Raw genomic sequence first — 27,942 nt, 5'->3', positions numbered from 1 at the left:
TACTTTTTGGGGCAACAGTATGTTGAAAAGCAGCTGTACAATATGAGCATTAGTCAACGGAAACTTACATCATTGGTGATACATGTGTGGTCAAATGTGAGTTAGTCATGTATTACAAATGATTATATGCAGTGCCTCTGATGTCATGAGACAGAAGTGATAGTTCTCTCTGAGAAGTTTCCATTAACGTCTCTGAACACAGGGACTCAAGTTAAGAGCAGCATTGTTAGATACGGTCATTGTTGAGTAATGCAAAGTTCTGCTGGTGCTGAACATGGACTTTTGTCATATGTAACCCCAATTTCCTTCCTGACATGAGCTGGCTGAATGCAGATACCCATACAACTCAAAAGGCTGGATTTGTGTTGAATATGGACAATACCTGCAAAGCATCATTCTCATCTAGAATCCTCCATTTAATTTTCAAACACAGAAATGAGGTAGAGTAAATAACACATTAAACAACAGTTAAATCTAACAGGAAGGCGATATTCATACTAGAAATAATGAAAGCAGTTTAACAGTAAAAGGTTATAGATGGCTCCTGGGACTTTCTCTATCAAGAGTGACATCAGCCGCACCGACTCTTTTTGCTTCACTGCAAAACAGGAGTTTTTAGGTAATCTGAGGCTGTCTGGCAAGACGCCACCTGAGAATTCAATTCCTGTCTTCAGGAGGAGAGGAAGTTAACAGGAGGAAGGGGCAAGAAAGGGACATTAATTATAGCCCACACAACACACCTAATCTACATAGCCTACATATATACTACATATGTCACATTTTGAAATTAGAAGTTCAACAAGCACATAAGGGTTTGGTATTAGAGTGTCCACATTCTTCTGGCCCTACAGTGAACACATTCTAGAGTAAGAGATATAAAGATGCATCTTAAATTAAATCTTTAAAGTCGAGTTCACAATCAGGATAGAATTTTATTAGGAAAGGGGCATTTTTATAATGTATATACTCAACATACAGGTACACTGAATAAGCATCCATTCGAATTCTAAAGAGATTGTTGGGAAAATGGCTCTTCTTTTAAAGCCACTAGCTGTGACCTCCAAGAAGATGCAACACAAGCTCCTCATCTTCAGCCAGCGAAAGGCCAGTGTCCAGATGAGGAACTATGGACTCCTTCTTGGGTTTCTTCCTGTCGAAAGCTCTCTGCTGCTCTTCATCTTCACTATAATCCTCCTCACTGCTGCTGAAGGTTCTCTTCCTACCAGCATGATCTGATGCATCACTGTTTCCAAAACACACAACAAGGGTTAATGTACAGTTATGTGACATTATGTCAGACATGTGATATATGCTAATCTATAGACATCCGGTTTAAATCAATTCACAGTACTTTTTGGTAAATTTGGATTTCAATCTGAGACCATGCGTGATGGATATGTGCTGAGCTAGGAAGGACTTTTCCTTGTGCTGACGAAAACCTTGCTTTAGCAAAACAAGGCATTAAACAACTCCAACAGGACCAAGCATCAAAGAGCCAAAGTGGTAATTTAGCAATAGCAATAGACAGAGACAAGTCTGTGAGGCTTTGACAATTCCCATTACAAACATGCTTCCCACGTTAAAGGCATTTGTGTGCTTTTAAGGTTACTGGGAATGTACTGCCCCATGTAACAAACACTGCTGTGTTGTAAAAGACATTTAACCCTCCTATTGCGTTCAGGTCACTTTTGACCTGGCAGAGGTAGATATACATTTTTAAATACCACATAGTTTTTTTTAGAAGGTGAACCAAACTTTGTGACTTTGTCAAGAATATCAACATACACATGGTAAATTTTTTTCTCCAGATTTTTTTATACAATTGTTATAGATATACAACCATCTTTTGCGGGTACATTTTGACCTTGCGATAAACAAACTAAATCAAAGGTACAATGGCCTAAAGGGGGTGTGGCAAGATTTTGTTTATGCACACATTAGTCTATATAGGGATTGAAAGAGGAAATTGTCCAAATTTTACTCTGCAGCCATCTGATGCCAAACCAACTTGCAGCATACTCATGCATCAACATTCGGCAGTTCATGCAAGAAAATAAATGTTTTGCCTAAAAATATAGTAAAGTAGTATTAATATTGTAAACTTGAGTTGTACAGTTGTTTTGTATTGAGCAGTTATGAGTACAGATGTGGCCAAATGTATTGGCAGTGACATACATTTTGTGTTTCGCAAAATGTTCGGCTTCAGTTGTTGTGGTGTTGATTCACACTGTTTATAGATTATTGTGCAGAGTGATCAGATGCATTTTAAATAATTACAAAAAGCTTTATTGGCCAAAACAATTAAAATCACAAAAACCCAAATTTCACTGTTTTTTTGGTCCTGGCACAAAATGACCAGCTAACATAATTTCACTAATCATATCAGCAGCACCTGGAAAAGTATGAATGAATACTAGTTAGGTGAAATCACTATCATTATGATTAGATTATAAGAGCAGACTTATTGCTATAAAAGGAGGGAAGAAGTGCTTCTATTCATTGTGTTCTTGTTAGAAATGGTTACTTCTAAAGAAAGATGTGCAGCCATCATCGCTATGCATCAAAATCGCCTCGCATGCAAGGAAATTGCTGCAAAGAATATTGCACCTGAAAGAACCATTTAAGGGATCGTCAAGAACTTCAAGGAGAGAGATTCAACTGCAGTGAAGGCGGCTTCAGGACGTCCCAGAGTGTCCAGCAAGTGCCAGGACTGTCTCCTCATGAGGTGTCGGTACGGAATCGTGTCACCACCAGAGCAGAGCTTGCTCAATATTGGCAGCAGGTTGGTGTGAGTGCATCTGCACGCACATTGAGGCGAAGACTTTTGGACAATGGTCTGGTGTCAAGAAGGGCAGCAAAGAAGCCACTTCTCTCCAAGAAAAACAACAAGGACAGACTGAAATTCTGCAGGAAGTACTAGGATTGGACAACAGAAGACTGGTACAAAAGATATTTTCACTGATGAAGCCCCCTTCTGACTGTTTGGGACATCTGGAAAATCAATAGTCCGGAGAAGAAAAGGTGAACGCTACCATGAGTTATGCCAACAGTGAAGCATCCTGAGACCATCCACGTGTGGGGTTGCTTTTCATCCAAGGGAGTGGGCTCTCTCACAATTCTATAGGTTACTCTATATAGATCTCTCGATTATTTTACACAACAAGCTATTATGATGTCATCTAACCTTAATTAAGATGTTTATATTTGTCAGTTAGCATCCCAAAAATATAAAACTTTTTACACATAGGAACAGTTAAGAACGTATTAATGACTTTTAGACAATTTCGTTTTAGATGAAAACCATTGGGTTTTGAATGATTTATAAGATTGAATTCCACTGGGTCAAAATTGACCCAGAAATGCAAAAGGTATATGCAGATTCTGAACTCAATTGGAGGGTTAAAGCCACTTCCACCATTTTGGGGTTTTTCAGAAACAGTAACAATTATTTTGAGCTTTGCGATGAAATTGACTCTGTTCTGCAGCAAACAACAACTCTCTGGTTTATACTGGTTTATACTGTTTTTAGCAAATCACACATAATTAGTCTTAAAGGCTTCTGATTGTTCTCAGTTCCAAATCAATGGCTATTTCTAACCAGCTCAATGACTCCGGATCAGTATGAACCAACCAATCACACTAGTGAGCTACAGACAAGACCAGAGGCAGCAAAGTCTTCGAAAATCTTATATAAGAGAGCAGAAGGATTAAAATATTTTCCAAAATGTTTCTATAGCATCTTAATATTCTGGGCACAGTGCACTGGCAGGGGCAGGGGTGATGCAGGGCCAATAGGATCCCATTAGATTCAAGGGAGGGAGATCTGTCATGACAGTAAGGAAGGAAGACAGGTACTGCACAGGAATGAGCTGGGGGTCTTTGACACCTCTGGCTTTAGTCCCAAAAACAAAGCCTTCAATATGATGGCAGGGAAAGTGGTAGAGAGAGCAAAAGAGGAAGAAAGAGAGATTTATCTGATTTTCAGCACTGGAGCCTCTCCTGAATTCAGCAAGTGTAGCCATGCAGTAAACACCCCGCACAGAGTCATTAATCTAAGCCACTGCTGCTGTCTTTGCCCCACTAAGCCACACAACAGAAATCACTTGCTGAGAGTGTTTGTGTGTGTGAGCGAGTGAGTGTCCTAATGTATGTACGCAGATCTGCGTACTTGAGTGACAGAAAACAAGAGACATCAAGGCACAAAGAGACAGATGGCGAGGAAAAAGGGAACAGGTCGTGATGGGGTTTTACAAAAGAGAGAATCGAATAAAGACAAAAAGGATAGTGAGAAAAATAGGAGCACATTTTTCACATAAAGTTAGAGCATGGTTTTAGCTCTAACTTTAAATCTGGATGTAATTATGCATTTTATAGATTATCTAAAGCCAGCTAAAGATCTGTGCTTAATGCTGCTAAGGGAACAGAATTAATCATTTTCCCCTGTACTTGGATACCTCCTCCGAGAGACAATTGTACAGAGAACTTCAGTACAAAAAGGAAACGGGATCAGCATGATCCAGCCAAATCGAACTGTACAAACTCAATACAAGCAGAGAAAGCTGAGGCGGTAATTAAGTATCAGAAGAATCAATTCCTCATTTTGGAATAATTATGGCCTTACAACGTGGTGTCGGTCTGATTGGCTTGATTTAGTGGTGTAACGGTTTTTTTCACTCTATACAAAATGCAATGAGGGAAAAATGCAATATTTGAAATATAGGGATTCATTTTAAGCTGAGCATAATTAGATCTACAGTAGAAAAACATCATATATGAAAGAATCAATATCTGTTAGGCTATGCAGTGAGTTTCGCGCAGTCCTGTGTCTTTTTACACTCTTATCTATTCATGGGAGTAAAAAACTCAATCAGCTTTTATTGAGATGAATTCCAAAGGTTTGAGATGCAGCGCAGATGCCGCTGTAGTAAGTGATAATGATTCATGAGCTTTGAAGAATTTAAAGTCATTCATGCGGTTTAAAATAGCACAGGTCATTTCTTACCTGTCGTCCTCAGAGGAAGACTCCGATTTGCACAGTTTGTCGGGATCAGGCAGGGTGCTGGGATCAAATTCTTCAGCACCAGACAGGTATGCCACCATCTCCTCCTCCTCCTCCTCATCATCATCATCGTCGTCGTGATCAACTTTATCATTATCAGCAGCTTTCTTTTTCTCCTGTACAGAGGAAACACTTCACTTTAATAGCTATACTTAAGGATCATAAACACTGATTTACAAACATATTAAAGGATAGCACTTGCAAAATGTATTGTCTTTTTCACTCTGTTGATGTTAGCCTTGAAAGATTGCCTAAAGCCAAGAAAAAACTAATGTTATTGGAAACATTGTAGCAACCATGACAGTCCACTTTGGTCCCATTTACAACTGTAATTAACATCAGTGTGATCCGATCATGAGTGGAAACAAATTTGGAGGCCAAAATAATGTTATTACCAGGTGTAAAAGGGACCTTACAGTCCTTCATTTAAAAAATAAAATAAATGAATATTGTCTGGCAAAAGCACATAAACTAAAGCAAATTATCAGTTATCATTCATAATATTTTAATATCCCCGATTATTGGCCAGTAATATATTAGTCGCCAATAAATCCAGCACCCCTAAAACAAAAAAACAAGTCCAACAAGGAGCAAACTGAAGACACCTGACACCTTGAACAAAAGGACATTGTAAGTTATGTGAAGAACCTCAAATCTCTCTATATACGTCTGATCTTTGAACATTAGAATACAAATAATTTTTATTAAAAAAAAAAACATAATAAAAAAACAAAGAAAAGTTAGATTATTTGGCACAAGTAAATACACTGCAAAAAAATTAAATCACCAAAAAAAAAAAAAAAAAGAATCAACGGTAATTCCACTACTGGCACATAAATTGACTACAGGATAATGTCAGGGTGGCTGTGCACCAGCTGAAACTCAGTAGAAGTTGCAGTGATACAGCAGGGCAATGACCTTAAACATTGTAAATATGAAAAATATTTTTTGTTTGTTTTTACTCAAAAAAAAAGAAAATCAACCTTTTGGAGTGGCCCAGTCAGAACCCAATAGATATACTGCGGAATTACATTAAGAGAGCCATTCAGAGCAGGCATCCTTAGAATATGGCTGAGCTGAAGCAGTTCTGTAAGAAAGAATGATCCAAAATTCCTTCTGAACATTGTGCAGGTCTAATCCGCAGCTACCGGAAACACTTGGACGTTCAACGAGGATTAACCTGTTATTAAATCTAAGGGATTCACTTATTTTTTTCTTCCACAGCACTGTGAATGTTTAATGAGATGGGTTCAATAAAGATATGAAATTGTTTGTGGGTTGTTAACATAAACGCATTGTGTTTGTCTATACTTGTGACTTTGATGAAGATGAGAACACATTTAAATCACCAATTAAATGTAAAAACCAACTAATTCCAAAGTGTTCACATATTTTTTTTCATGCCATTGTATCAGTGCTTGGGCCTGATATTGGGTTTTGCCAGTTACAGGACACTCTACATTCAGCAGCGTATCTCTCTGTGCTATAATCTAATCATGCAATTTCAACCATTTGAAATTCTGCAGACAGACTTTTGCTTTGAACAGGAGTGTCTGTGTGCATTGTATAACAGAAGAGTATAAGATGGGCATACATGTGTGATCAGTATCAAAGTCTTTGGAATTAATCAAGAATAAAGAAAAACAACAGTAAAGGCTCAATACTGAAAAACAAAAGTAGACATGCCCTGCTCCACACTAACTGCCAAAACATGATTGGTGAGCCTGTAGGATTGGGCACAAAGCCATTAAACTATTGTCAGTGTCAATTTAAATGATAGTTCTCGCTTACCATTCAAAACATTCAACACATTTACATTAATTTACATATCCATTATCTCCATTTCTTCTTTAATCAATCAGACAGCAGTGCATTCTCTAAATCTACATATCCACAGGGGTAAAACGATATTTCTTATAATATTTCTGTGTAAACAAAACACTTTAATTGCTCTCATTGGTGTAAAATACTGAGAGTTGACTGGCCATTACGATGCCAATAAAGAGTGAGGTCCAAAATTCTGAGACCACTAGTGAAAATGCTTCTACTTGGATTTTTCTAATGAATTTTTTTTTTTTTTTAAAACAACAAATTAAATTATCAGCATAAAGATTTTAGTTCCGGTCCCTAGAATCTGATTGGATATTGAATTTGGAGTGAAACTGGAACTAACAGCTGTGCTCTGGCTCATGAGATATTTCTTAAAGGTGCACTTAGTAGTTTTTTTTAATATGTTGTTTTTTACTTAAACTGACATATGCATGGATGCAGCATCATTCAGACGCAATAGTCATTAGCTACTGATGCCGTTGTAGAAATACCATTCAGACATCCATGATTAATTTAATCAATAAGTAAAAAATATCCAATAACAGGGTGGTTACTGAGATTAAGCAAGTAGGATTTGGCTGGTCATGCGATTCTAACATGGCAGCCCCCATGTGCGGACCCTCTCCATGTAGAATAAAACCGCTTTTGGCCTGGAGTCTTCATCTCATGCAAGTGCTCATGATTTTATACATATGTTTCAAAATTACAATTAATTCATTTAGAATAAGACTCTCCAATGATTTCCAGATTAAGCAAAGAGACTCTGAAGTATCCATTTATTTCTTCAAACGTCTATAGCACCAAAAGAAGCAAAACTGACAGAAAATGAAGCAGCACTGTTAAATGCTACAGCATATTCTGTCAAAAGGTCAATTCAGTAGCTCTCTACATTAATCTGGACCATGTGTAACGACCGACAAATCGACCACCAGTCGGGGGGTTATGCGAGTGAATGGTGAAAGAGTGCTGAAATTCATTATTAGGAAGGTGATGAATAGTCTAGCTACTTTGGACAGACCGCTGCATTGATCAGATGACAAACGGGAGGAACAGACAGCTGCATTTCCATATGGATGTGCAGAACACAATCCACCAGCGAGGACAGGGAGAGAGATGGGACACATGACAGCTGCCATCACAAAATTATGGGCTGTCTGTGGGAGGGAAAGGCCAGAGACTGAGAGGACTCAGTGTGACAGGAACTCCCCTGTGACAGGTCCCATATCAAATTAAAAAAAAACATTTCTGAACCTTTGAAATCTTGCTCAAAATTCGCACAACCACAGAGATGTAGCATTGGCAAAATGGCAAACACACAAAACAGAAGACAATGGTAAAAACTATGTTTATTTTACATGTAAATAAAGTGTGGGGAAACTTACATTATTAACAACTTATATATTTCTTAATTATTGCAGATTTCCTGAGCATTTTGACAATTTTTGAGAAATATAGAATATGTTGGAGATCTCTATACTGTATACGCACATATATTCTGCTACGTGTGTCATCCAAATAAATTGCCGAACCAAACACTTTCACATTTAGCTTTACTTTCTTAAAAAGAACTGAACGTGTTAACTATAACCCCCAAAACATTTTGAGATGAATTGAAAATTACTGAATTTTATTGACTGATATGATTTATTTGTTACCAAAGGAATCTATTTAGTATTGATACCAAATTACCAGAGGCTGGTGTCTTACACTAAACCCAAAATGTGGATATTGATCCAACTATAATCCACATCCATATCATGTCTTTTGAAATGACTTCAGGTTGAAGTACCTCTTTCTGCTGTTTGCTGGTCTCCCTTCGAGCTGCTTTCTCCTTAAGCCTTCTCTCCTGTTTGAAATGAGAGAGAAGAGAAAAAATAATAATAAATAGCTGCATCAACCTCAGATATGGTTAAGGCAAAATTGTATAAGCACATCAAACACAGTCAAGCAGCAAAGGCTGAATGATGAGACTGACTTGGGGAAACAAGAGCAGAATTTAACTTTGGTTACATGAGGAGAATGAATGAGCAGGACAAAATGTTTATCTTATGTCACTTTCCAATTTAACTCTATGCCATCTTCTGCACAAAGGGCGACTGAACAGCTAGACACAACTATAAACATTACTGGTGACTCACAGATATCTGGGAGAGGAGAAATATTATGAGGTTGATTGTGTAAAAGAAATGAAAAAGCTGGGAGAGTGTAATAAAAGAATGTCAAATGCCCTTCCATCGGCTTTTCATTTCTTTCAAAATGTCAAGCAATACTAAATGTGGAAACATTGATCCATCTGTTCACTAAATTATTGAGTCTGTGGCACTGATATTTGTACAAATCAAAGTCAGAGAGACACCTACAGGTATCAGATATACAGTATATGTATCTGTAAGCATGTCTCCTGAATTTTCTAAATAGCAAAATCTAAAAAAAGTATTGGAGCTCTGACTAACACAATTAATTTTGTCTCATTGATTGGACTCCAGGTTTGCTGACTGCAGAAGTCATTAGCCAAGGGATTCAAATACTTTTTCCACCTTGTACTGTGAAAGTTTACACGGTGTGTTCAATGAAGTTGGCCTATTGTTGTGACTAAGTTGAGGATCAGATCAAATAATATGACCAATTTATGTAGAAATCCAGGTAAATCCAAAAGGTACACATACTATAGTTTGTCCAGCAAGTTTAGCCAACACTAAAAATTAATAAATTGATTCCCATCCATCATAGGGCTACAAGGGCATGGTGGTACATCAAACAAAATTTGTCTCTTCAAAAACAATGATTCAGAAGTTTGATATAAAAGAGGATCAGGAGGTTAAAGACCATTGAGTCAACAGCTCTTTTTACTGCATGGCCTGGGCATGTGTACAGTACACCTCAGCTGACAGGTTAAAGACAGTTTACTACTAATTGAACTGAACTGACACCAAAATTACTGATGAAAATGGTTGATGACAAAGGTTTTTTTGATTTTGACAACAATAACAAAGATGAGATGAAAAAGACGCATAATGGTGATGATCAAATGGTTTTAATTTAAAAAACTGTTGACAAAAATATGACGAGAACAAAATACGGCACTAGCACTATTTGTTACGTATTTTACATTTTTTTTTTTTTTTTTTAAAGAAAGAATAATTTCGAAAAATTTATTCAAATAATTCATTTCACGTTATGTTGGGGATTCCCTCAGCTGCAACTCCACAACTTCCCTCGAATGCTTTTCTCATTACAGCGTCAATCACGGTGTTGTAGAGCAGAGGAGAGGTGACATCTCCATGGTGGACTCATTCCGCACGCAACTGGTTAAGCCATCAATCCCTAGGTCTTCATTATTCACTGAAAAAACTGAAGGCACAATCATGGCTTTTTCCAAGCAGATTGTGTTCGTTCGGAGTGCCAGATAAAAGACAAGAGTGTGTGAAGTCAGTGCAGCAGGACATCTCCTCCCGCCTTGATCGCCTCGGCGGTGACCTGATCGATTCTGATCGGTGCCTTTCCATTCCTCAGTGATCTGACGGCAGTTTTCACTTAGTCGACTTTAGGCTCCTCGTCGAGGAATGGATTTACTGGTGGGTCGATAAGAGGTGTCTCTGCCGGTGGACCTTGAGGTGGATCGTGATTGTATAGTCCATTGCAGGCGTTCGCATTGAGCGCATTTCCGTGGAGACATGGCGCGTGGAGGCTTCACGCTATTTTCCGTGGCATCCACGCACAACTCGCCACACGCCCCACTGAGAGTGAACCACATGACGACCACGAGGAGGTTACCCCATGTAACTATACCTTCCCTAGCAACCGGGCCAATTTGTTTGGATAGGAGACCTGGCTGGAGTCACTCAGCACACCCTGGATTTGAACTAGTGACTCAAGGGGTGGTCTTTATTCGCTGAGCTACCCAGGCCCCCTACATGTTTAGGCTATAATTTTTTCATCTGTAGTTGCCTAAACTCAATAATGTAGAGCCATCCATGGCCTCACCTGTGGCACAGGCTTTACCATTACAAATGCCACTGTTAGAAAATGAAAGAACAATGGTAAACTTTCATAAAGGCAAGTACATTTTAGAATGGTTAAAGGGGTTAAAATCTGGACTTCCATTGACCAATGGACAAAGTTTTCCTCCTGTTCTGCCCTACTCCAGTAAACTGGTCATATTTGCCTTTAGATATTCTAAGAGATTATGAAACTATGAAGTTCAGCTTGTGTCCTGCTGAACTCATATCATTCATATTCAAATCAAACGTCCAAAATGCATGCAGTAACAATCTCCATTAAGTTTCATAACATTTTGTGGGACTGGGGATTTTGGCCAGTGAAAATACCAAGTAGCTAGTGACTTTGAAATACCACTAGCCACAGTGGCTGGTTAGCCAGAAATGTAATGTTAAGCTCTGCTTGTAACTACACTGATTTGTTGAACACATGATAAAACTGGTACTGTCTCTTTAAGAAAAGCAGCATTTCTGTAAAGAGCGCCTGTAAATGAGCACATGTTAATGGGAGAGGACTTGAATGACTTTACCTCATCTGTGCCATGCATGATTGGAAATAAATGTTAATAATTTGTTTGCTTTTGATTAGCAACTGGCTTTAGAGAACAGCAAGGGCATTAAAAGAGACATTATTCAATGACAAATGGGTCGCCTTTAGACGCATATTACACTGAATCAATTTTACTCTCAGCACGCAACAACAACTAATGTTCTAACTAATGTTCTACTGAGATGCTTAAACAGGAGTGTAGAGACAGGCCACCAAATTGTATAAAGGCATAAAGAATATGGTGCTCATCAGCTCTCTATCCTGTAAAAGAAACATAGCCCATTGTTTCTGTGCCTTTCCACTGAGCAACACACTCCCAGTGATCGATTAAAAAAGAAACTGTGTCAGACATTAAATGAGGGATGTTCTTCTCAATACTCAACTGTTAACGAGAAAACAGTCTCCACTGGAACATAGCAAATGGTGTGATGTTGCCGGAGATCAATCCTTTAAAAACTTGTCCAATATCCAGAACTACAGTAATAACTCAAAAGGCCAATCTCTAGCACTTATGCCCGCAGCTTCAAGCCATGCTGCCTGCACAGACATCTCAGCTATTTCCATCTGCCTGAACCTGTGACAGCACCAGCCACAGGGCCAGAATATCTTTCAGATTGCCCATTGCCCTCAGCTCCTTCAATATTACATTGATTTGAACACCTGGAGCTGAAAACAATGAATCATATGTTTTCTTTGAATCATTGCAGAGTTATTTATTTTCCATTTTGTTTTCTATTTTCAGTTTGGTTAAGATTAATTTGTTTTCAAGTTTCAGATTATTTATTCAGTATTTTAGTTAAAGTTAATGAATTAAGGGGCTGTCTAGTATTATCTAGTGGCTTTATTATGTTTGATGGAGACTAGTTGTAAAGGTTTCATATTTTATAATATAGATTGTATTAAAAAATAATAACTAATTTGCAGTCATTTCTATTGAAGTCATATTTGGAGTCATGTAAAATGTGTTTAAGTTCAGCTTCACATTTTCCAACTGAACCTTCGCTAAGCTCCACCCCCCTTTACTGTTGCTTGCTCTGACAAGCTTTGCAAAACTTTCCATAGGAATGAATGGTGCAGATTTTGGCTAAATATTCTCATAACTGGAATTGTTAATATTCTTATGTGAGCTGGAATGAAGAGTGACTTTGTAAAGCATATGTATCTGATGTTTTTTTGTAAAAGAAAAATGTTAAATCACAATAATTTGATTGAAAACTATGAAGACCGTGAATCAGAATTGAGGAAAACGGTGATCACAGTCAATTGAAAAGAGAAAAGCGTCATTTGATGGTGACTGACATAAGGGTAAGTGAACAGAGCTGCTCATAACATTTCCCATAACACACTCAATATGATGCTGTGAACTCTTCATTTACTATCACCTTTACTAAGACTTGGATCAACACATAAAAAAATTACACTAAGTTATCAGATTTATTTACCTTGATGCAAATGTAGGTTTTATACAGGTGTCCTTGCTGATGTTATACATGTTAATTTGGGGATGAGTGCTGACAAAGTTTAATCCATAGCATGCTATGCTCTTCTCAAGATTTATAAAAAAAAAAAAAAAAAAAAAAAAGTTTGTGTATGTACCTTGTGTCACTACTAAAAGTGACCTAGCAGCAACAATGTTTAAATAATTTATTTGGATCATTTCCATAAAATTCTTCATAAAACTACTCAAACAAACATTACTCCAGTAGGCTCTCAATGGAAAACTGCAAACAATTGTCTGTGAAACGTTGGATGGCAACAGTTGCTAAGATAGGATTGGTCAGAACCGTTGTGAAGGTGGGGCTTAGAGAATGGTCAGTTACAGTAGTTTATATTTTTTCATCAGTTAATAAAAAAATTTAATGTAGCGTTCGTTTTAGTTAACATTAACTTTAATAACATTGATAGGGACCCAAACAGACATGCAAACGTAAGTGTAAACGTATGAAGGTGCGGTCAGTCTCACCCTGTGTCTCTCCTGGATTTTACGGCGGAACTCAATCTTGTCAAACTCCTGGTCCTCTTTGCGGAGTTGTTCCTTGGCTGCCTCCAAATTAATGCCCGATGTCTCCTCATCTGCCTCCTCTTTATCTGGTACCATGGTTCTCTGCAGCGGAGGCCACTGCTGTACCATCTGCACAAAGAACTCAGTTACCTTGTTCTGCTGCAAACCATACTAATCAGACAAATACCACCCTCTTCAAAACTTGGCTTAAGCCCTATTCAAACATTAACTGTTTCACAAGGGAACATGGCGTAATTTCAGCATTTACAGGTGCTAATCAGGGGTTTTCTTGCTGTCCAAATCAGAGAGTAGTGTTTTTCTCCCACCCAGGAGAAAATTCCAACCTGAATTACCTACTGTTTGTGGGATAAGGGCTGTCCAAATTGTCATCTCTAAGTGTACATTAAAGACTTGGCCCAAAAGTATTTTATCCCCTTTTTCCCCAATTCGGAATGCCAATTTCCACTACTTAGTAGGTCCTTGTGGTGGTGCGGTTACTCACCTCAATCCAGGTGGTGGAGGACAAGTCTCAGTTGCCTCCGCTTCTGAGACAGTCAATCCACGCATCTTATCACGTGGCTCGCTGTGCATGACACCGCGGAGACTCACAGCATGTGGAGGCTCATGCTACTCTCCATGATTCACGCACAACTTACCAGCCCTAAAGTAATTTTTTTAATCTTTTTTGACCACCGCCAAGTGTCGTAGCGCTGCAAAATATGGGTATTTGGCATGAAGGATGCTTGTTTAAGAGAACTGAATTTAACTATGGCTTATAGTTAGTTTTTGTGTAAGGAGCCGCTATTGAGCTCTTGATGGCTGACAATAACAATAGCAAGGTTTCCCCATCTTGTGGCTGATGTCAACAGTTTAATCAGTCTGCTATTGTTGACCTAATATTGGCAGACAGAGATGTGTTCTCATCCAGTATTGTTTTGGGGAGTGAATCCTGAAAATAGTCAAACTCTTGTGTATAGAACAGAATAAAGCACTGAGAACAAGATTAACAGCAACAATTAGCAGCACTGTGTATGTGCCATTGCCTACATGAATAAAATCACATCACAACTCCCTCATCCCCAAGTGAATTAATTGCGATGCGGCCACATGTGTTTTATCTCAGAGGAACCTTGCAAATGTTCAATTACAGAATGCATTTACCATTTGAATAGTGCTTTAATAAGGAGTTATTGCTGTATTGCTGCAAGACATCTCTGATGATACAAACCTCTCCCTCTTCAGTGAAGGTCTTCTTGGTGTTAACCTTGAAGTTTCTTTTCTTTACTTTCTTTGCCTCTGTGTATTTGGACTCCTTTTGTTTCTTTTTCTTGGCTTGAGCATCTGTGTCCTAAAGTAAGAAAGATTACCTTTACACAACCAAGCTTTACATAAACAGATACAATCATAACAGCAATATACTTTTTAAGGGACAATACCCTGCGCATTTATTTTCATATAAAGCCCTCAAAAGAAACCATAAATTGTACTGTATGATTCCAGATTTAATGTAAATAACTTCTTAACAGACAATCATTAAATTGTCAAGTATTTGTATGACCATAAATTGTAATCAAGAATTTCATGATTGTGACAGCCCTAGAGTGAACAACTGACTGGGATTTTTTATTGTGCAGCCTCAAGACAAATCCAGTGACTTTTAACTGTGAGGCTATCTGCACAGGAGCAATGCTAACTCTGCCTCAGAGGCATCTTGAGTGGAGTCAAGATTTTAAAATGACCTTATATACACAGGCTGAAACAAAACGCTTTGAACACAGAATGCACGTAACTTAAAAAGCAGTCCTGAATCCCCATGCACTGGGTCATCATTTGAGATGGTCGACTAGATTGATTAGTTGTCCAACAAATGACTCGTTGTCTAGTTTATTTAGATTTTTTTTCTTCTTTTACGCTATAGAAATTTTTTAGTGACGGTGCATTAAAGGGGATGAATTTAGAGACAAAGGCCGAATCATACTCTACGCAAGTATGTGGACGCAAACGCTTCAATCTACGCAAGCTCGATTTTGTGCGTAGTTGCATTTCAACTGTGTCAGACCGTATTCATAACGTAATGCAAATACGAGCTGCATTCACAACTTTGCCACAAGGGGTGCTATAGTGGACATCAGAGTGAACACGTTATGTACAGTGTGAAATTAGCTGGTCTTCTGCATAAATTGGTCATTAAATTTGAACAAACTTCCGGCGCACAGCAATGTATTTGTTGGAAAGCAGCAGCTTCCTTCGTGGTGCCCAGCCATGGACACCATGCCTGTAAATGTTTTCTGTATAGTAGACTACTGAACAGAGATGTTAACCAGTTCTAATGATTCCTTCAAGTCTTTAGCTGTCACTATAGGTTTCTTTTTACCTCATCGAGCATTCTGCTGTGTGTCATTTGAGTCATCTTGGCTGGACAGCCACTTTCTAAGAAGTCTCCATTTACAGACAATTTGTCCAACTGTGGACAGACAAATATCTAAGCTCTTCGAGATAACTATTTAACCCTTATCAGTTTTAGGTCTTCTGAAATCTCTCTTTTTTGCGAGGCATGGTCCACATCAGCAGCTGCTTCTTGTGAATAGCAAACTCAGAATGTTTGAGTCCTTTTTATAAGTCCAAGTAGCTCTAACCCACACCTCCAATGTAGTTAAATACATTTTTATTATAATTTTATTTCCACGCATCTTATCACATGGCTTATTGAGCGCATTACTGCAGAGAATAGCGTGTAGAGGCTTCACTCTATTCTCCGGGATTCGAACTTGCGACTCCAGGTGTGGTAGTCAGCATCTTTAATTGCTAAGCTACCCAGCCTCCACCCCAATTTCGTTTCATGAATTGGATGCCAGGTTTGCAACTCCTGAATCGAATTAGGAATATTGACGTCTTTAACCTAAGGGTTCACTTTCTTTTTCCTCAACACTGTGAATGTTTTAATGGGGTTCAATTAAGACGAGAGATTATAATTGTTGTGTTGTTAGCTTAAGCACATTGTGCTTTGTAAATACTTGTGACTGATGAAGATGAGATGTATATTTTATGATGAATTAATGCAGAAAACCAGGTAAATCCAAAGGATTCACATACTTTCTCTTGACACTGTATGTTCACGCCGTTAGTTTTTTCAAAAGCATTCTGTTAAGGTGTCAATTATATATTTATATGCTTCTGCATGATAAAATGAGATGTGAAAGCACATATATATATATATATATATATAACTACAAATAATAAAAGTAATCATGTACAATTACCTCTTCATTCTGGCTGCTTTCACTGATATTGAACACATCTTTACACTTGACTGTCAATAAGTCTTCATCCTCATCCTCCTCTTCATTAAAGCCACAGAGCAGAGCTGCAGGCTTCACTCTTTCCTCATCCTCCTCTTCATAATCATCATCATCAGTATCTTCCTCCTCAGACTGTAAGACCTGAGACTCTGGCATTTCTCCTCTGAGTTGGTCTTTAAAGCTCTGCAGCTCATCTTCAGACTCGCCTCCTGCAGCACTGTCATCGTTCTGCACGCCTCCGCTCCTCTGCTGCTGGGCCTTACTGAGGAAACGGACCCGTGGCGCCATAGCCAAACCCAGTGACCTGTCATTGATGACACCACACATAATGTTTAAAAATATTCCACAAACAACGAGAAAGGCATTACGCACATGCTTCCAACTATGCAAGTTTGCATTCAGATCACAATTCATAATGGAACGCAAGTACACACTACATTCTGAGCATTGACACAAGGGGTGCTATTGCTAAATGTCAACTTTCCCCATAAGGCCACATTTCTCTTTCACATCAATTACTGCCATGGTGGAGCAACAGTTTTAATAGAATCTAACAGAGCAAGTAAATTAAATTAAAGTAGTTTACAGCAAGCTACCTAAATAAAAAAACATTTAGTATAAAGGCACAGATATTTGAAGGTAACTCAATCGCCCCCTTGAGTACTGAAGTTTGTTCATCGCAATTCAAGGCTATGTTTTGGCATTTGTACACTTTTTAAATCAGTAGAGATAAGAGAGAGCAGACAGAAAATGAAAGGGAGAAATAACTGTTCCTTTTTGGTACATTCAATTGCATAACAATGACATCATTGAAAATACTTATGGGTGTTGAAACACACAAACGCACTGGGTATAACTTCACAGCATATACTCACATGGCATAATTAGGGAGTTTAAGCTGGAAAACATCAAAGACGTCTTTGTTCTTCATCAGATAAACAGAGCGAAGGTAGGACACAAAACACTGCCATTAGGGGGAAAAAGAAAGAAAAAGCATTAAAGGGGATGCAATCTGTAAAACTTATAAAACACATTACTGAAAGTGCACAGCCATTTTCATGGCAGCACTTTGCCTGATTACATTTCATGCTGTTCTTCTCTCTGTAGCATGCTTGAAAAAGCTCAAACCAGGGTGTAAGGGAGACAATCAGATTATCCTAAAAGCATAGATCTGTGCTAAAGTATAACATCAACTCTCACTGTTTGAGATGAGGTTTGAGAGACTGCACAGGAAGTCAGGCATTCTGTCTCTTACCCTCTGCGCTCGTTCCTTCTGCTCTATCTCCTGGGCCAGGAAGGCCTCCAGCTTCTGTTGTACAGACAACAACTTCTCTGGGTTCACCCTGCTCGACAAATCAACACAAATCAGTCAGTGCTCAATGGACTTTGATTTAAAGGTGAAGTGTGTAATTAATGCACCACTAGCATCACCTAATAAAGCAGAAATTATGATTTTCCCCAGTTTTTCATTAGTTGGAAAAACGGATAGTCCCTCCCCAAACTCAATGTTGAGTTGTGAGTCAATAAATCACATTTACATGCATTTAAGAAAACGGTTTATTCCGGGTTTTTGCAGAAAGCGGCGTTCTGAAACATCATGTAAACAAGAACGGCAATTTTCTTACGACGATTAAGGGCTTAAGAGAAAGCGGTTTAACACACCTGGGTTTTTCACAGAGAACACAGATTATGTGGTCATGCAAATGCAGAAGCGGCATTTATACAGCTTTTTGAGGAGTGAGCATGTGCATGAACAGACTGGAAAAGAAAAACCATAGGAAGGATCCCAACAAGTCCAAAGTGGAAATAATTCAACATTTCTGGGAGTACAGTGGGAAAAGCACATACACTATAAAATAAACCCATTTACACAGATAAGCCAAAACATTATGACCACCTGCCTAATCTGCTGTTGGTCCTCCGAGTGCTGCTCAAACAGCACAGACCCGCTGAGGCATGGGCTCTCCAAAACCCCTGAAGTTGTCCATTGATATCTGGCACCAAAACACTGGCAGCAGATCCTTCAAATCCTGTAAATTGCAAGGTGGAACTGCTGTGGATCAGACTTGTTGGTCCAGCACATGCAACAAAAGCTCAATCAGATTGAGATCTGGTGAATTTGGAGGACAGGGAAACACCTTGAACTCATTATCATGTTCTTCAATCCATTACCAAACAATGTGTGCAGTGTGGTAGTGTGTATTTTCCTGCTGAAAGAGGCCACTGCCATCAGGGAATACCATTGCCATGAAGTTGTTGTACCTGGTCTGCAACAATGTTACAGTAGGTGCACGTGTACAATTGATGTCCACATGAATGGCCGGACCCAAGGTTTTCCATCAAAACATTGCCCAGCACACTCCATCCAGCAGCTTGTCACCTTCCCACAGTGCATCTGGGTGCCATCACTTCTCCAGGTATACGGCACACATGAACATGGCTGTCTATGTGATGTTAAAGAAAACAGGACTCATCAGACCAGGCAACTTTCTTTCAATGCTCCAAGGTCCTGTTCCAGAGGGGACAGCCTTCGTTGCCCTCATGCATCGATGAGCCTTGGACGCCCAACACCCTGTCGCCAGTTTGTCACCTCCTCAGACCACTGTCATTAGGTACTTACCACTGCTGACCGAAAGCACCTCACAAGCTTTGCCGTTTCAGAGATGCTCTGACAAATTCATCTGGCCATAACAATTTGGCCCTTGTCAAAGTCTCACAGGTTTTTACTCCTGCCCATTTCTCCTGCATTTAACACAATGACTATGAGAACTGAATGTTTGCTTACCATCTAATTTACCCAGATATTGACATGTGGCCTTGGAAGGAGATGATCAATTTTAATTGCTTCACCTGTGAGTGGTCATAATGTTTTGTCTCATCAGTTAAAATATTGACAGTCCCTCACATTCGTTCATATGCGCTCGTACATTAAGGGAACACCAGAGTTTTATGTAAGAGCCACTATTGCAGAGCAATACAGCTGCAGGTCACGAAAGAAAATTAAGATTACAACAGAGCAACAACTTTTGGAATTTCTGGAAATAGAGATCAGCCAAAGGGAATAAAATAGTGAAATCTTTCACGATTGTCGTGTTTTTTTAATTACACGAGTTGCGGGGACTTTAAAATGCTGTGGAGAAAGCTGCTTACAGTCCGAGCCGCATGCTCACAGGAGTAAATATTACGCTGCTTATTCAGTGCATAAAAACGGGAACACGACTTTCTTGCAAAAAACCGTTTTCTGGTATCCATGTAAATGTAATTAGCATTGCTATATTGGGCTGCTCATGGTCCTCAAACAATCAGAGCCATGTTTTGATAGAACTGCAGAGCCAAAATAATTACACTTTAAGGAAGTCCAACAACAAATGGCTTACAGTTATCTCAGCATATAATTCTGGGATAAGAGAAAGTATTTTAACATTGAAAAAAGAACAAAGCTAACATGAAACAGCATTCACAACCCATTCTAATTCTGTAATTTGATGCATTTCCAAGTAAAACAGAATATTCACAAAAAACAAACAAACCAAAAAAAACATAGGACCAGACTTAATCCCTTAGTAATTGATTGTGAAAAGCCTGCGCTCTGTACCAAAATGGAGCGCTGAACTTCCGTCCATTACCCCAAAACACCAGCATTAGTACATTAATCAATTTTTAAAAACAAATATCAAATATAAAATTCAGCACATGGAATTCTGTAGCATATTCACAGCAGACATCATTGATCATCATGATCACGTGATAATAGGCTCTTGCTTGGGAATTAAGCTGCCAGCTTTCATTGTCAGCGTGCACATGGCATCCTCAATTCCTCCTAGAGAACACGCCGTTCTCTCTGCAAAAAGCCCACTTCTTATTTCCCTCATCATCTTGGTTATATGCAATTATGCAGAAAGTAGAGAGGCACTCACTGGATTTTGTTGATGGGAACCTTTTTTTCTTGAAGCTGTGCAATCATGCCCTTCTCTTCTGAGGGCAACAGTACCAGAAGAGCCTCGCCACCCTCTTTATACCTGCATAGAGATAACACAGGAGCAGAAAATCTGAAGAATGTTGACGCTGCTCTTTTTTTCCATGCAATGAAAGGTTCCCTAACAACCCTCTTTTTTGTTCCATGGAAGACATATGGGTTTGGGTATGACAAGACATGAGGGTTTGTAAGCAAAACAAATATTATTTTTGGTTTAACTATCCCTTTAGACTGAAAAAGTCTCACCAGGTGGTCTGCTGTAATACAGTCTTTTCACACAAAAACCTCTCTCTTTTTTAAAACCCTCAGCTCTGCGAGAGCTCATGAGCTTTCTGCTGAATGTGGTGATCTATAAAGGGGAGTTACTGAGAATATTGATTTCACAATGAAATTACAATGGTAGCAGAGAGAGAGAGAGAGAGAGAGAGACGGCTGGGTGAAGCCAGGTGTGAGCTGTCTTGCTCCAAGCAATTGAAGAAAGAATTTGACATCTTTGCATAGGTACATTATAGAGGGGAGGACTGAAGTGCTACATACTTGCCCTGAAGGTGAGACTTTACCAAGCGAAGCCAGAGTCCAAAAATGGAACAAACTCATTTTCTGATCGTTACGGGCAATGTATGTCAAAACACAAATCTGTAAATTTACAGCAACCAACATTCTGACTAAATTGAATCTTAGAGATTCAGTGTAACAACACTAAGAAACACTTTTCCCCCGAGCAAATAAAAAGATAACATTTTCACGAATGCATTCACATAAATTACCTTATTGAAAGCTATAATTGACCATAATAGTAAACACTCTAGTTTTACTATTTTTGTTATAATTAACCAACCTCCAAATAAAATGAGAACATACAATAAATTCACTGGATTATCCAAAACACACATTACCACATGAGAATTAAAACATAACAAAAATTACTATAGTATATGATATACTATTACAAACATGTAAAATTATTCATACCATGATTTAGGTATTTTACAGAGCCCATTAAAGCACAGAGGGGGGATTTATTTTCTAAAAATACATTTGCGTTCCCTGGCAATGCGTTTTGTGTTAAAAAATAAATTCCCTCTCTGTCATCTGACTGCCAGAAAATACTTTTTCACAAGGCAATGAAGCACAGAGCAACTCTGTAATCTAGTGTTACATCTTAAAAAACACCAGCAAGTCCTATGTGTGAATTTTAAATTCCGGTTAAAAATTGTATAATGTTGTGGTGACACTTTACAATAAGGTTCCAATCATTAGCATTAGTTAATGCATTAAGGATCATGAACTAACAATGAGCAATATATTTTTTAAAGCATGTATTAATCTTTGTTAATAATAATAATACAGTTGTTCATTGTTAGTTCAAAGTGCATAAACTTTGACTTAAACAAAATATGTATCTTTATATGTTGAAATTAGAATTAACCAAGATTAACAAATGCAGTAAACATTTTGATCATTGTTAGCTCATGTTAACTAATGTTGTAAACCAATAACAATTGGAACCTTATTGAAAAGTCACCAAACAAATAAAAGCATCAACACACAGTTGTGCATCTGTGTTACCTGGCTGTTCTCCCAACCCTGTGGATGTATGTGTTTGCATCTTCAGGGCAGTCAAACTGCAACACCCAATTCACAGCTGGAAAATCTGAGAACAAAACAAAAAAAAATCAGTTGCATTACTTCAACTTGAAGAATGTGTATAGCTCACTTTCCATGGAGTATTAATCATTTTAAACAAATACAAGCAATGTCTGAACAACAAGAGTCTCTACTACCCAGCCCTCTGGCAGCAATATCTGTAGCAAAAAGTACAGCAGACGTTTTGCGGACAAAGTCATTGTAAACCTCCATCCTCTTCATCTGCTGCTGTTTACCATGCAGAGCAAGTACAGAGATACCCGGACGTAAGCGGCAGAACACCCGGAACAGATACTGAACCTGGACATACAGAGAAGCACCAATGAATGTCAGCATTACAACTAGGAGTCATAATGCTTGTCATTACATTTTGGAAATGCTTACACATAATATAAATTATTTTATTTTAAGAACTTTATCTGTAAGCAAACAAGTTTTTAAACTGAGGCCTGTTGAGAACCGAACTTGCTTGATCAGTTACCTCTTTACAGCAAGCAAAAAAGACTATGATCTTCTTCTGAAGGTGACTCCTCAAAAACGAGTAGAGCATGTTGACCTTTTGGTGCAGATCACACACCACATAGTTCTGCTCCAGAGTGGCAGGGGTACTGCAGAGAAGATCAGTTTATAAGACCTGCATGCTCAGGAAGTCCATATGTGCTTGACACTATATGTAGGCTGCATGTTCTTGGATGCTCCAGCTGTATAACACAAATTAGGGATGCACCGAAATTTAGGCCGCCTAAAATGGCATTTTTTGCTTTGGCCGAAAGAGAAAAAATGGCAGAAAATATGAGCCGTTATAAATGCCTCCCCGCCCCTCAGTGCTCAGGTTTCACTCTCGATCGATCTGATCATAATCACGGCGCTACCAAGCAAAGGCCGATGTCAGCAGAGTGGAAATACTTCAAAACAGTACCGCCACTCCCTATACGCATACTACGCAGTCTGCATAGGGCACCAAATCCCTAAGAGGGTACCATCTTACTCTAGGAGGGCACCAGAAAGTCCACCTGGTGCCCTTACTCGCAAGTATATAACATATAGTTATTCAAGGACCTGAACGCAGTTGTGGATCACAGACGATCGCTTCACGCTCATATCACACGAATGAGACAATCCTCTTGACTTCTGGTAGATGAACAAATATCACTTTCCATTGCTTGCACGCAGGTATTTATCAGCCCAAGCACCAGCACAGAGAGAGAGAGCGAGAGGGTGACTATTCAGTGCAGCATCACATGTTCTAGATGAGAAAAGGAACCATCTCTCCTGCCAGAAAGTTGAGCAACTTTTGTTCTTGAAGAGAAACCTGCCACTTTTACTTAAATAGAAAGAAGTCCAATTTGCTATGTGTATAGTAATTACATTAAAATAGGTTTAGCCCTGCAAAACTTTGTTCTTCACTTGAGGCTACATCTGTCGTTTACAGTTGAGTTTGGTTTTAGTTCCATTACTGCTGTTTTGCACAATAATTTTATATTAAAGTATAAATACGTTTACATAAACAGAATAGAGGCCCTCTGCCGTCCTGTGTTCTGCCTGTTGTTTTCATTAAAATGACTGTGCAGCATATTTAAACCTTTTTAATTTGCAAGATGCTAGCCTAGAGCTGCTAAGTTCATTATTTGACTGATGTTTTGCATATCATTAGAGTTTTCTAGAACGTTACATTTATTGGGGTATTGGTAAAAAAAATTATAATCTGTTAAATTTGATTGTTAAAGAACTGAATAAAGAATAATATATTTAATATTGTTATAATATCTATCCAATTTTGTTGTTACTTTCAATAAAAGTGTGATCATTTCATTGATTTGTAGTTTTTCAATTCAAATTCATTAAATTCATGAAATTAATTAAAAAGTATAATATTAATACAATAATATTTAAAAAAAGATTTTAAAATAGGTATTAAAAAAAAGGTCATTTTCGGTTTCGGCCCAGAATTTTCATTTCGGTGCATCACTAACACAAATCACTATAAAAAGTGTAGTGGGGATCTTACCTGAACTTGGCCATCTCATGGACCCAAACATACTCCGGGTTCTTCAGACTCAGTCTAGCCAGGTCTTTGACGGATCTGGTTTGAGTAGCAGAGAAGAGAAGGGTCTGTCGTGTTTTTGGGAGATTTTCCACAATAGCATTGAGGGTGTCAGCAAAACCCATGTCCAGAATCCGGTCAGCTTCATCCAGCACTTAAAAAAAACAAAAAAAAAAACATTTTTGTTTTTGTTTTGTTTTGAATATTGTTGTCAGGAGAAAATTTCACCAATTCCGCATGTAAACACATCCACAGTTAATAAAAGATTCTGGTAACAATTTACAATACAATTCCATTCATTAGCATTAGTTAATGCATTAAGTATCATGAACAAACAATAAACTTTGTTAATGTAAAATGTATTGTTTACAGCATTTATTAATCTTTGTCAATGTTAGTTAATAAAAACACACCTATTCATTGTTAGTTCATACTTCATTAACTAACGTTAACACACAAACACAACTTTTATTTTTTTATATTTTATTAATATTAGTGTTGTCAGTCGATTCAAATTTAATCATAATTTTTCGCCGTTAATCGCGATTAATCACAGTTTTTGCAAGTGGTGAAATTTTACTCGAAATATTCTTCTTTTCCTGTCAAAATGCATTTGTTTCCTTCTAAGCAAAGAAAATATAACAATATAATACTTTATTTCCAAACAAAGCCTTTAACAGTATAAAGATAGAAATGCTCTAAAATAGCACCCAGTCAAGTGATATTAAATGTTTCCAAAATCTAAGTGGGAGTTTGACTACCTGAAAGAACTAGTCTCCACATAGGTTGCATATTCATTGTAATGTGCATTAAATCTCTTAAACTCTCATCTTACACAATATTAATCTGCCGGCAGACTGTGGCAATCCATTTTCCTACAGTAATAGTGAAGCCGGGTGATGTGTGTCAGGCTCAGAGTTTCCACTAAGTAATTTTGGTTCTGGCCAAAGTGTCTGGGAATGATAAAGTTTGCCGGACAAATTCGGAAAAAAAAACAGTGATCTCATTTCTGTGTTTATTTTGCGCTGTAAACACAATGGAATACGCATAATATTGCAAAATAGGCTAATAATGACACAATCAAGTCAAATGAAAGAACATTTGTTCATTATAGCAGAGTTTAATAAAAAAAAAATAATTATGCTGTAATGGAATTTGAATCTAGCTAAAAAATTACATTAAGCAAATGGGGCAAAACAAAACAACTAAACTGCAATTTGCCACATATCTTTTCGATCATAAATAAATATTAAAATAACAAATCGTTAGGTTATGTCATATAATTGCTCACCTTGGCTCTTTATTTTCCTCCAATTGTTCATAGCACAAAAGCGTTTTGCTGCCAAAGTGAAGTCAAATGTATCTCAAAAGCTTGAGATAGACATAAGCCTGGGGTCATTTTCTCCAGAAGATGGCAATGCAAGGTTTTTTTTTTTTACGTGATTCTGAAGTGAGAAAATTATTACTGTGGGCACGCAAAACAGAAATGCAGGTATTTTCACCAGACAATGTTTGTATTTGTCAGACATCAAGAGATTTTAACATTCAACAAGCGGCTAACGGAAACCCTGGTCGGGGTGTCAGCACCAGCCTCAAGTGCCGCTTTGAAAGTCACATGAAAAGCACCTGCAGACAAAAATGTCTCATTCTGTGCTTTGGTGATAGTTAAGATTTGACGTGCTTCAGTGGTTATTAAAATACGCCTTACTCACATATACGCCGGCTGAAAAACCACCAGTATTTATTCTGGTTTATGCTGTATTAACAGTAAATGCTATAATTGTGATTAAGAAAAATGTATGTGTTAAATGGTTTTAATTAATCCAATGTATTATTAACCCATTAATATATGTTGAAAATAACATTAAGATTAATAAATTCTGTAAAAGTATTGTTCATTGTTAGTTCATGTTAGCTAATGTTGTTAACAAATTGAACCTTGTGTTACCAAGTTTCTAAATACACTTTTCAGTTTTCATTTTACCAAGCATGTGCAGATTTGAAGCATGAAAGGCAGAGGTCTCATCCATGTGCTGCAGTAGACGTCCTGGAGTACAAATGATGATATTTGTGCGATGGATTTTCTCAGATTCGTCTTTCAGGTCCTGTGACCAATGAAAAGGTAAAATGTTCTCAGCACCATTTAATACATGATAAAAACATGCCTATAATGACACCTCAAAATATTATAAAACACAATAACCCCTGAAGACTAGAGAGACACACCTTGCCACCAATTATAAGTCCGGCAGAAAATTCGTGATTCTTGCCGACCTTCCTTAACACCTCAAACGTCTGATAGGCCAGTTCTCGTGTGGGAGAGATAATGAGAGCACCAAGGCCATCCATCGCAGTCCACTGTTCACGGTACAAGCACTCCAAAACCTGGAGACAATCACAGTGCATTAGGGGAGATAAGTTTCACATGTGTTATACTGAAACATGGGGTCTTATTCAATAATAAACTGTGTTATTGTGAATAACTGTGCTTATGTGTGCACCAACACAACTTCTGAGATTAATTACCGGAATGAGAAAGGCCAAGGTTTTTCCAGAACCCGTCTTTGCAGCACCAAGAACATCTCTTCCTTGCAAAGCAAAGCCAATAGTCTGCCTTTGAATCTCTGTGGGCTGCCTGTACTGAGCCTCAAGGAGACCTAATGTCATGATGAAGAGCATTATTCAGATTTACAGTATACAAGTACAGTACATGACTCAGCTACATAGATCATGGAACAAACAAAGAGTTCAAACGTTGAGTGATCACCTCTCAGAGTCTTCTTAGAAAGTGGAAAATCAGAAAACTTCACAGCCTCTTTGGGATTGATCTGAGAAAACAACAGTAAATCATGTCAACAAATTTTACACAGGGAGCAAGTGCGACTGGCATGTCAAGACATCCCTAAAAAGTAGAATAATTTCTAAGGCCTTTGATACGTCTATTTCACACAAGCATGATACAAATGTACTGCATATATAATGTTCAAGATGTCATAACGTGAGCTAACAAGCTTACTGACAATGAACAACTGATATAATTTGACATGTCACAGTCTCCTAATAACAACCTTATTAATTAAATACTGAATGTCACAGTAAGTAGAATCGTAATGACTCTGCTGTCAGATATCAACTGAGTTACACAAAATGTGACCAAACAACATAAAGCCACTAAGAAACAGGTAATAGACGCCAGACATGCTGCATGACATCAAACTCGTGTCTCACCTCTGAGTATTTATTCACCAGCCTCTGGATGTTTTCTCTCTCGACCTCCCAATCGCGTTTCTTCTTAGTCGTCTGTTTTACTCGTTTGATACGGGTCTTAGTTTTATCATACCTCTTTTTCCATTTCTCAAAATTCTTAACAGGGTCGTCAGTTACTTTTTTCACCTCCTTATTCTTTTTAACCCGCATTTTAAACTATTTTGTTGATTAGCTAAAAGCTAGTGACCATAACGACACGTGAATGTTTCAGTCGTGAGATGTTTTGCTGGCAGTAAGATTTGCTGATGTAGGGAGTTAGCGCCCCTAACG

At 38.1% G+C, this 27,942-nt stretch overlaps 1 protein-coding gene across 1 annotated transcript; it reads right to left on the bottom strand.

Annotated features, from left to right (window-relative positions):
* Positions 1-27,893, bottom strand: ddx10 (DEAD (Asp-Glu-Ala-Asp) box polypeptide 10). The gene is made up of 18 exons (XM_052103615.1): positions 27,634-27,893; positions 27,173-27,233; positions 26,932-27,062; positions 26,632-26,790; positions 26,390-26,510; positions 24,370-24,559; positions 22,843-22,969; positions 22,499-22,661; positions 22,284-22,368; positions 20,656-20,757; positions 17,994-18,081; positions 17,614-17,702; positions 16,700-17,042; positions 14,668-14,787; positions 13,401-13,568; positions 8,679-8,735; positions 5,003-5,175; positions 1-1,243 (listed from the first exon to the last, which is right to left on the bottom strand). Exons 1-18 carry the CDS (start codon positions 27,820-27,822, stop codon positions 1,048-1,050), a joined length of 2,562 nt encoding a protein of 853 aa, XP_051959575.1. The 5' UTR covers positions 27,823-27,893; the 3' UTR covers positions 1-1,047.
* Between the last annotated feature and the right edge of the window lie 49 nt (positions 27,894-27,942).

This window comes from Xyrauchen texanus, chromosome 34, assembly GCF_025860055.1.
Source record: "Xyrauchen texanus isolate HMW12.3.18 chromosome 34, RBS_HiC_50CHRs, whole genome shotgun sequence".
Classification (NCBI taxonomy): Eukaryota; Metazoa; Chordata; class Actinopteri; order Cypriniformes; family Catostomidae; genus Xyrauchen; species Xyrauchen texanus.
Note: the sequence above shows the minus strand (reverse complement) of the source record. Positions and strands in the feature narration are given on the sequence as shown.